Here is an 11,168-nt window from a genome sequence, read left to right as displayed (position 1 = left end):
GGCTTTTCTTTTTAGGGAGATTTTGTTTAGTTGATGCTATTTCAGAACTTCATATAGGCCTGTTCAACATTTCCACTTGATTCTGGCTAAGTATTGGAAGGTGACATGCTTCCAAGTATTGGTTGATTTCCTTCAGGTTTTCATATTTCTGAGAATAAAGTTTCTTGTAATATTCATGAAGGATTTTTTTGAATTTCTGAGGGGTCTGTTGCTATTTCATATTTACCATTTCTGATTGATGAAATTAGAGATTTTACTCTTTTTTTTTCTTGGTTAGGTTGGCCAAAGGTTTATGTATTTTATTGACCTTTTTAAAAAACCAACTTTTGGATTTATTGATCTGTTGTATAATCCTTTTGTTTTCAATACTATTTAATTCAATTACAAATTACAATTGAATTTTGATTATTTATTTTCTTCTGCTGGGTTTGGGATTGGAATGTTCTTCCTTTTCCAGCTGCTTGAGATGTCCCATTAAGTTGTTAACTTCCTCTCTTTCCATTCCCTTGAGGAAGACTTGCAGTGCTATAAATTTCTTTCTTAGGAATGCCTTTGCAGTATCCCAGAGGTTCTGGTAATTCATGTCTTCATGATCATTTTATTCCAAAAATTTGGTAATTTCCTTCTTAATCTCATCTCTGACCCACCTATTATTCAGCATAAGGTTATTTAGCTTTCATGTTTTTGTATGTGTCTGCAGATTCCTGTTGTCACTGAGTTCAAGTTTTATTTCATAATGGTCCGAGAAGATGCAAGGAATAATTTCTATTATTTTAAATTTGCTGAGGTTATACTTGTGACCTAAGATGTGATTGTTTTTGCAGTATGTTTTGTGGGCTGATGAGAAAAATGTGTATTCAGTTTTGTTAGAATGAAATGTTCTGTAGATGTCTGTTAAATCTAAATGTTGAGTGGTTAAGTTTAAATCTAAAATTTCTTTGCTAAGCTTCTTATTGAAGGATCTATCCAACACTGCCAAAGGAGTGTTAAAATCTCTATTATGATGGAGCTGGAAGAAATCAAGTTGCTCATGTCTGTTAGAGTGTCTCTTACAAATTGAGGTGCATTTTGACTGGGTGCATAAATATTAATAATTGAAATCTCATCATGTTGAGTATTACCCTTAACAAATATGAAGTGACCATCCTTATCCATGCTTACTTTTGTTGGTTTAAAGCCTATTGTATCTGCAAATAAAATTGCAACACCTGCTTTTTTCTGCTTTCCATTTGCCTGGAATATATAGATGGCCATCCCTTCACCCTGAGTCTATATTTATCTTTGAAGGTAAGATGAGATCCTTGTATGCAGCATTTATGTTCTGCACTTTTGTATCCATTCTGCCAATCTGTGCCTCTTTAGAGGCAAATTTAAGCCATTCACATTAATTGAGAATATTGATAAGCCTGGTAAAATTTTGAGTATCAAGTTTTTTGAAAGTCCAGTGGACATTTTTAATCCTTTTGCCACTGTAGAAGTTGGAATTTGGTCAAAAGTTTCTGAGTGAGTTAATTTTGTGGTGGAGGATTGCCCTGCTCATTATGGAGGATAGTTCTGAGAATATCCTGGAGAGCTGGTTTAGTTATGGCAAATTTCTTCAACATGTGAATGTCATTAAAGTATTCAATTTCTCCATCATAAATGAAACTCAGTTTAGCTGGATACAGCATCCTCGGTTGAAAGTTATTTGTTCTAGGAGATTGAAAGTCAATGACCACCCTCTTCTAGCCCAAAAGGTTTCAGCAGACAGATCTGCAGTCATTCTAATATTCTTCCCCTTGTAGGTTATGGTTTTCTTACATCTGGCTGCTTTCAGAATTTTCTCTTTCGTGTTAACTTTAGTGAAGTTAATTATGATGTGCCTGGGGGATGTCTTATTTGGGTTGTGTTATGCTGGGCTTCTGAAACCGTCTGCTATCTGAATTTCAGAATTTCTTGGCATGTCTGGAAAGTTCTCTTTCATAATTTCACGAAGAAGAGCCTCTGTGTTTTGTTAAGCAACTTCGTCACTTTCAGGGGTTCCTATAAGGCAAATATTAGTTTTCTTTGAATTATCCCAGAGCTCTCTGAGAGCATGATCCATTTTTGTTCTCCATTTCTTTTCTTCTTTGAGTGGTTGAGTGCGTTCAAAAGCTTTGTCTTCAAGTCAGAGATCCTTTCTTCAGCCTGTTCCATTCTTTTACCAAGGGATTCTACTGTATTTTTCAGATCCTTGAGGGCTACAAGCTCTTGCCTCAATGTGTCAAAATCTTTGATGATTTTGTCTTTGAATTCATTAAATTCTTGAGAGGACCTGGAATTTCTAATTCCAACATTGCCACTATTCTATTAATCTTATTTGCAATCCAAATTCTGAATTCAATTTCTGACATCTCAGCTATCTGTTTATAAATGGGATCTTCAGTTGTGTCTGTGATACCCTTCTTTGGTGGAGGGGGGTTATCTACTCTGGTTATTCATGTTACTGGAGTTTTCCCACTGATTCTGCCCCATGCTTATTTTACACCATTTGGCTAGATGAGCAGATAAGGAGAAGTTGGGTTGGGGGCTTCAGGAGTAGTGATTAACTAGCCCTTTGCCCAAAAGCTGGGACTGGCATCTGTATCTTTCCCCCTAGAGCTTTGCCAAGGACCCGTACAGTGCTATGGCCTGAGAAACTGGGGGCCTGCATGGTGTGGAGGGGATAAATGGCTCTGTCTTGTTTTCAGCTGGTCTCTGTCCTACCCTAGTGAATCAGTTATTCTGGGTTGAAGTCACAGTTGTGGAGAAATCCCGGCAATTAAGTAACCCTGCCCCCTACAGGCAACAATTGGAAAAGGAAAATCAAACCTTCCCACAACCACACACCCAGGGTACCACTTTGGATAGTCCTTGTGTGATGGCCCAGTTCGAGAAGTCCAGATCAATTTTCCCAGTCAGCACTGGTCTCAGGTGGGAGAGTTCAAAAGGCAACTAGATAGCAGGGGTCTGCTGGCAGCTCAAGTATGACTCTCTCTGGTACTTTGTGAGGTTGGAAGGATCCACCCAGCAAATAAATTAGTCTGGGAAGGTTAATGCCTCCTTCCCCACCTTGCACCTCTGTCACACCCAGTCACTGGTACCCCCACAGGGCTGTGACCCAGTTCCCTCCAATGAGCAGATGCTCCAGGGGTTTACGACTGCCTGAGTCACAGGTAGATCTATGTGTCCTGATCCAGGCTGCCACTCTCTGCTACTATCTGGCAGGGGGAGGTGAGGCCTGACAACCTCAGGTGCTTAATGGAGGCTGCAGTAGTGCACTCAGTTCAAGCCCCACCCCTGATTGTTGCTAGCAGAACAGGACAGAACAACTTCACAGAATTTGTTTCTTTCCCAGCTATATTTCCCTGCAGATCAGATGCTGCTTGAGTTGACAGAAACTGCAGCTCAGCCAGGGCAGCGGCAAGCAGTTAGAGCTCACACTCAGCTGTTAGTTCCAGCCTCTGCCTGCCCGCCTTTGTCTCAGCTGTGATCCCCTGAGGGCCAGATGTGTCTTAGGCTCAGTAAGGCAATTCTCTGGCTCAGCCCCACACTGGGAGTCTGCCAGCTCTGTGCACCTATTCTAGTCCCTGTGCTCTGCCCAGGCCACTACCGCCTCAGGCCTTCCCTTTACTCACAGGGCCTGCACTTCCGTCTTAGATCCGTTCCACTTGTGGCTGCCACTGGGGAAGATGCCCGGCTTCCTTTGGTTGTCCAGAGAGACAGGGCTTATCTGTCTGGAATAGCCCCAGGGGTGTGAGCCTTATTGTTCCTGCTGCTGCAGTAGCTTCTCTGCACCTTGGGGCACCACCGCTCCTGTATGGTTCCCTTTTAGCTGACCATCCTTTCCTTACTCCTGTGATGCAAAATCAGCACAGACTACCAATAGCCCCTGCCCCATCCACACCTCTTGAAAAAAATGCCCAAGAATCTTGACTTCATGGGGGATGGGCTTCCAGACCTCAGGGTGAGAGCACAGGGGAGTGCTGGGTGTTCAGAATTGCAGGTAGAGAATACCTGGCAGGAGAGTGCCGTGGCACCCTAGTAGGGGTAGGAGGTCCAGTTTTTAGAGTGTCTCTCCCATGGGATAGAATGGGAGGACATTTGAACTCTCCTTGCTTATTTGTATAGAGTATTCTGTAAGCCCTTCTCATGGGAGAGGGGACAGCTGTCTGCTTGGCAATGGATTTTGTACTTTGTTTGTATCCTTGGGGCCGCAGCTCACCACAGCAGGGTTGATGTGCGTTCTTCAACCGTCTCTCTTGGCTCAGTTCCAAACCATTGGCTTACTTGCTAAACTTCTGTCTTTTAACTCTCCTTCTGGATGGGAGCCTCTGTAGAATCGTGTCTGCAGTATGCCATCTTATCTCCACCCCTTGAGGCAGTAACTTTCACCTCAGGTACTCAGTATTTACAGTGGAACAGGAACTTTCATCTCAGATACTCAGTATTTACAGTGGAACAGGAACTTTCATCTCAGTCACTTAGTATTTACAGTGGAACAGGAACTTTCATCTCAGATACTCAGTATTTACAGTGGGTCAGGAACTTTCATCTCAGATGCTCAGTATTTACAGTGGAGCAGGAACATTCATCTCAGTCACTCAGTATTTACAGTAGAACTGTCATCTCAGATACTCAGTATTTACAGTAGAACTTTCATCTCAGATACTCAGTATTTACAATGGAACAGGAACTTTCATCTCAGTCACTCAGTATTTACAATGGAACAGGAACTTTCATCTCAGATACTCAGTATTTACAGTGGAACGGGAACTTTCATCTCAGATACTCAGTACTTACAGTAGAACTTTCATCTCATATACTTAGTATTTATAGTGTGGCAGGAAGATACTCCATATTTACAGTGGGGCAGGAACTTTCCCCTTTGATACTCAGTATTTGTAGTGGGGCAGGAACGTTCAGTTCGGATACTCAGTATTTACAGTGGGGAAGGAGCTTTCATCTCAGATACACAGCATTTACAGTGGAACAGGAACTTTCATGTGAGATACTCAGTATTTACAATGGAACAGGAACTATGCTCTCAGATACTCAGTATTTACAGTGGGGTAGGAACTTCCACCTCACATACTAACTATTTACCATGGGACCATCATGAACACCTTCATCTGGAAGGAAGGTACCTTGGAAATGGAATCAGATTTAGCGTAATGATCCAGCCTTGCTGTGTTCACATTATATAACTCTGGACAGATCTGTTAGGGCCTCCAGACTTAGTTTTCCTCATCTGTAAAGTGGACACAAGAGTCTCTCACCCTATTCACAGCCTAGGCGTGTAGGTTTTAGCCTACGGGAAAGCACCTTGAAGACTTGTGCTATGAAATGTTGAAGGATGAAAACTATAATGACTTTCAAAAATTATATTGCAGAAGGGAAACCAAAAGCAGCTGACTTTGAAGACTTGCTCTCTGGCCAGGGTTTTAACGCTCACAAAGACAAAAAGGGGCCTCGAACAATCGCTGAGATGAGAAAGGAGGAAATGGCTAAGGAAATGGACCCTGAGAAACTCAAAGTGAGTGAGTCCTGACTCAGCATGATTATTCTGTGACAGGGTCTTATGGCAAAGTCCTGTGTGTGGAGCCATCAGCATGAGGCTCACCCATGTCATAGTGCATCCAGGCTGTGACAAGATGAACTTGGCAGCCTGTGATCAGAGGATATTCACTTCTGCTTCTGGAGGCTGGGAAGTCCGGGGTTGGGTGTCAGCAGCTCGGGGTCTGTGAGGGCCTCTTATTTGTTTAGACTGTGGTCCCTTCACTGTGCCCCACATGACAAAGGAGAGCTCTCACTCAGGCTTCTCTCCTGAGGACGAGGTCCTATTTATGAGGATTCTGCACTCATGATCTACCACCTTCTAAAGGCCCGGCCTCCTCATACCACCACCGAGGGGGTTAGAGTTTCAGCCTGTGATTTCCGTGGGGACACACACATTCAGACCATAGCACTTACAGAGGGCACTGTTTTAGATTTTTGGTAATCACTGTATTTCAGTTGATCCCTGAAGCTACTACTGGAATATAGCAAAGTAGCTTTGGAGACAGTGGCACCTGCCATTTCATTTCTCTAATGAAATAAATTTTATTCTGTGGCATAGCAATATAGATTCCCATGTTTGCTGTTCATGTGAGTAATCAGTTTGTTATTCAGATGGCATTTGTATTCTAATGATAAGTCATTAGAATTTTTCTCTTTCTGCCTTGAGAGCTTTTTGTCAGATCAGACTGAAAGAAGCCACCAGGATCTTTTATGTGCTGATGGACACATATTTATGTCGCCAGAAATTGAAGTTTGTAACATGAGACCTGGACTTTGGGAAAGTGGAGGAGAAGAAGGCTGAGGGCTTCCCCACTACCTCTCCACTCTTAACCAGAGTAGTTCTATTATTTTTACCTATCTCTGATTCTAGAAGCCTATGGAAGATTTGATTTGAGTGGGGGGGGGGAAATTATGTTTCTGCATTTTTTAAGTTTGCAAGTCAAAATTCCAACCCAATCATTTCATAGCTGAGGAAACAAGCATTACTTCATAGCTGAGGATGTCACATGGACAGGTGAGCATGGACTCACTTGGAAACAGAGATGGTTATGTTGACAAATGGTGAAAGGTCTTGTAGAGTTTGTAAAGATTGAGGGGATGGGAATGCTCTTCACAGATAGAAAGGTGGATTCTTACATGCCGAAACACCAAGTATGGTGACCTGGTAGTTTGAGGCGAGCATGTCTTTGCATGAAAATGTCTGGAAAGCAGATGACTTGCACAGTAAGCCAGTCTTACACATGTTGGAAAAACACATCACTGTTCTTCATAATTTCCTGACAGACTCAGATGTTTGTTGAGATACACAGAGCCTTTGATACATTTTTTTAGTATAACATAAGGTCCTTCATTTGCATGTTTTCACTTCATAAAACATCACAGAGCCTGAATATTCCTTCTAAAAAGTTTGCACTCCTTCTTGACAGCCTTTGTTCAAGAGGTGAAATATGAAAGTTTTCATAAAGAAAGTTACTTATTCCTTTAAACCATGTTTGGTTAATTAATTCATGTAGGGCATTTAAGGGTTTGGGGGAGGAGCTGTCATGAACCCTGAGTAACCCACTCACCCCACAACAGGTGCTCACTGCACTACTTTTAGGGGCTGGATGCCCTCGTGGTGTTAGGTCCTTTAAAAGCTTATCACCTCATTCGTTCAGACTGTGAAGATTCAAACCATGAGTGGTCACAGTGTGGGTACATGTCTGAATGGATGGATTCATTTCAGCCTTTCTGAGTTCCTCTCTGGATCGGGTGTATTATCCAGTTCCTGGGAAACAGTAGATATGCAGGAAATGGCACCCTCTGTACATAGCTGTGCCTGATGGCAGGGAAAGATGAACACCAGACAGCACAGTAAAGTGTGGCTCCTGCTGTGACACCACACATGCAAGGCAGAGTGGCACAGAAAAGTTGGGCTTTTCCATGAAGGATATTAATTTGGTGCAGGAACAGATGCAGTGCACACCCTCATGGTGTTTATATTCTGGGAGGGAGAAATCGACTCTGAGGGTCCAAAGAGGAAGGGATTCAGACTCTCAGAGTCTAACTGAAATTCCTGAGCAGAGTTAACCAGAACAACCAGCTGGAGGATGAGGGGGTGGCAAAACCTTCCAGGAGCAGGAAACAGCCTGGAAAGTGTACCATATCCCAAATATTTTGAAGTTGCTAGAGCAGGAAAGGTTTCCAGCATCCTGGTGGAAACATTCTAGACTAGAAGGCATTTGAAATTCTTAATTCTCCGTGCATTTACAGATTCTGGAATGGATTGAAGGCAAAGAGAGAAATATCAGAGCTCTCCTTTCCACAATGCACACGGTGCTGTGGGCAGGGGAGACCAAGTGGAAGCCAGTTGGCATGGCAGACCTGGTCACGCCGGAGCAGGTGAAGAAGGTGTACAGGAGGGCTGTCCTGGTGGTGCACCCCGACAAGGTGAGTGCGCCGCCTGCTGCGTGGCTTGTCTGGCCCCCACTTTATTACTTATGAGCATACATCTTACTTTCCATTTGCTGGTTGATTAAGCCAGTGGTCCCCAACTTTTTTGGCACCTGGAATTGGTTTCATGGAAGGCGTTTTTCTTGGCAGCGCAGGTTGGGGATAGGATTCTGATAAGCAGGCACACCGTAGGTCCCTCAGTGTGCAGTTTACAGTGGGGTATCCAGGCCTATGAAAATGGCCTGGGGTTTCATGGGAGACGTTTTTCCTGGAATGGGTTTCATGGAAGACGTTTTTCTTGGACAGCGCAGGTTGGGGATAGGATTCTGATAAGCAGGCACACCTTAGGTCCCTCAGTGTGCAGTTTACAGTGGGGTATCCAGGCCTATGAAAATCTAATGCCTCCACTGATGTGGCAGAAGGCAGAGCTTAGCCAGTGACGTGAGTGATGGGGACCTGTGAATACAGTGAGAGTCACTCGCTCACCTGCCGCTCACCCCCTGCCACGCCACCTGGTTCCTGACAGGCCACGGACCATACCATCTGCAGCCTGGGGTTTGGGGACCATAGGATCAAGCCATTTACTTAATAAAATCAAGTCCATGGGCTAAAATCAGATATTTAAACAAATAGTTATACTTTATGAAGTGGGCAAAAATAATTTAAACTGTATGTTATAGGGGCTTTATTTAGAGAGGTGGGACATTCACCAAGTGACTAACTTTTAGGGCTCAGAAGTGAATTGTGTCCTGATTTATGACAGTAAGCATGAGCAAAGAGCTGGACAGAGGAGAACTTTTCACTTTTGTTGATACAATAGTAAGTATAGCTGGGATTAGCATGAAAAAACTTTGTGATTGGTGACATTGGCGAGAATCAACAAATATTCAATATGGAGCTAAACTTACCACTGTGTTGGTTATGTCAGTTTATGCTTCATTGAAATGCTCTAATACCAGTGTTCAGTGTTGTCAGAAACTTCACTAGCTCCCGGCTCAGCCAAAATCATCATAATGAGGGTCCAGCCCAGTGAGGCTCCTGAGGGTCCAGCCCATTGAGGCTCCTGGCCACTGCCCAGGAGGAAGCCAGGACACTGAGACACCAGGAGTCACAGCAGAGAAAGTGATCGATACCCCGGCATTGCATGTGGAGATGGGAGGGATTTCTCAACTCCATCTCACTGAGAATTTGGGTGAAAGGGTCTTTAAAGACAGTTGGCAAGTTAAAGGCTAGGGAATTGGGTGTGCAGATTGGAAGGAGATGAATTCACAGGGTTGGGATGCAGAAAGTGCCTTCCCCAAATGGAGATTTCCTGGGTGGGGGTTACAGGACTGTTGGACCCATCCCCACACCTGTCCACAGCTCTGGTTGGTGTCAGTAGGTCTCCAGAATGCAGAATCTGAAAAACCTCCAAACCAGGCTTAAGATTTACACCAGCAATGCTGTTTGCAAGTCTTGGAGTGATGACAGCTATATTATCTATGGAAGTAATGGGGGTCAGCACAGGTCCTGGGCCTATCAGGGAGGATGGTGCCCACAAGCAGTGCCCAATCACAGCAGAGAGGGGTTAGGGAACAGTGGCTGTTTAGCTTCTGGCTATGTTGACACTTTCATAAAAATCAGACTTTGGGCTCAGCGCCTGTGGCTCCACTGGCTAAGGCATCAGCCACATACACCTAAGGTAGCAGGTTCGAATCCAGCCCGGGCCCGCCAAACAACAATAATGGCTGCAACCAAAAAATAGCTGGGCGTTGTGGTGGGTGCCTGTGGTCCCAGCTACTTGGGAGGCTGAGGCAGGAGACTTGCTTGAGCCCAGGAGTTGGAGGTTGCTGTGAGCAGTGAAGCCACAGCACTCTACCCAGGGGGACAGCTTGAGGCTCTGTCTTAAAAAAAAAAAAAAAATCAGACTTTGAGTGATGCGACTTTGGTGGCAGTGGTAGTCTCGGGGCTGTGGACTTTAGATTCAGAATTTGGTGTCCCATTCGGCTGTTTGGTGACTCTGAAGAGGTTGGGCCTGGTGGTGGAGAGGTGCCTGGGAGAGTTAAGGGTGGCTTCCAAGTTTTTGAGGAAGAAGACTCAACACTAGGAAACGCTTGTGAAAGTCAGCATGAACCCCATGCTGCAGGGCATCTCCCGAGCTCTCCCATTACACAGTGGAAGTCCTGTGGTGGTTCCACAGGATGGAAGTCCTGTGGTAGTTCCACAGGAAGGATGGTTCATACTAGCTGGTGACAGAAGAAGAGGCCTGTTCCTGGGACCAAGAATCAAGCTGGCAAAGAAATCATAGATCTTTCCTCAAACTTTAAGTTGTGACCACCAGGAGATAGACACTTGGACCTCAGCTATTGGGAGACTCACGAACTCTGCCCACAGTTTCTGAGGCCAGAAATGCGTATTAAGGATTAGGTGCTGGAGCAGGCCTGATCTCTGCCCTGGGAGCCACAGTCCTAAGTGGGGCACTGTCATCCTGAATGTGGAGTGGAGGCATCAACCACGCTGGGAAAGTTGAAGAGGCAGCAGGGATGAAGGACAAGCCATAAGCGGTGGTTCTGAGAATGAAAATGAGACCTTGGTTCCAAAACAGAAAAGTCTGGAGATGCTGAATTATGTGAGGGAATCTCTGCAGAGGTACAACGTTGATGCAGTGGGTCTAGTAAAAGCTTAGTGACTGGTGAGTTACTACTCAGCATAAGGATTCTGTGCAAAGGAGAATCTCTTTGGCATCGGCAAGTTTTGAGAATCTCTTGTTTATGGTGGGCCCCTCCAGCCCCCCCCCCCAGGAGGTCTAGCACAGGGAATGCTTCAGTGTGAGGAGCATGGGAAAGCCTTCAGCCACTGTTGCCTTATGTGACATCACAGAATCCATGTGAGAGAGACAATCAATGTGGGGACTGTGAGAAAGTTTCCACTCAGCAAAGAAACCTTCCACTTAGCAAGGAAACATTCCAGAACCCAATGTGAGGAACTAGGGAAGGATGCCCCCATCGAAGTCAGGACTGGCTATGCGTCAGAGGATCCTCATGGAGGCCCTAGAGACGTGGCCAGTGTGCACATGACAGAGAGACTTGGGAAATGCCAAGTGTACACACGACGGAGAGACCCCAGAGACGCCGAGTGTGCACACGATGGAGAGACCCCAGAGACACCGCGTGTGCACACGATGGAGAGACCCCAGAGAC

General features: G+C 44.8%; 1 protein-coding gene across 1 annotated transcript in view; it reads left to right on the top strand.

Moving 5' to 3' along the window:
- The window catches only part of DNAJC6 (DnaJ heat shock protein family (Hsp40) member C6), a 163,837-nt gene that overhangs the window by 147,020 nt on the left and 5,649 nt on the right, over positions 1-11,168 (top strand). Inside the window, exons 17-18 of the mRNA XM_023509853.1 lie at positions 5,391-5,533; positions 7,810-7,986. Of these exons, the coding sequence (XP_023365621.1) occupies positions 5,391-5,533; positions 7,810-7,986 (320 nt within the window). The remainder of the gene's footprint in view (positions 1-5,390; positions 5,534-7,809; positions 7,987-11,168) is intronic.

The sequence above is a fragment of the Otolemur garnettii genome, unplaced genomic scaffold, assembly GCF_000181295.1.
Source record: "Otolemur garnettii isolate 467f Iridium unplaced genomic scaffold, OtoGar3 scaffold00010, whole genome shotgun sequence".
NCBI classification, from domain to species: domain Eukaryota; kingdom Metazoa; phylum Chordata; class Mammalia; order Primates; family Galagidae; genus Otolemur; species Otolemur garnettii.
This window is presented reverse-complemented; position numbering and strand designations above follow the sequence as displayed.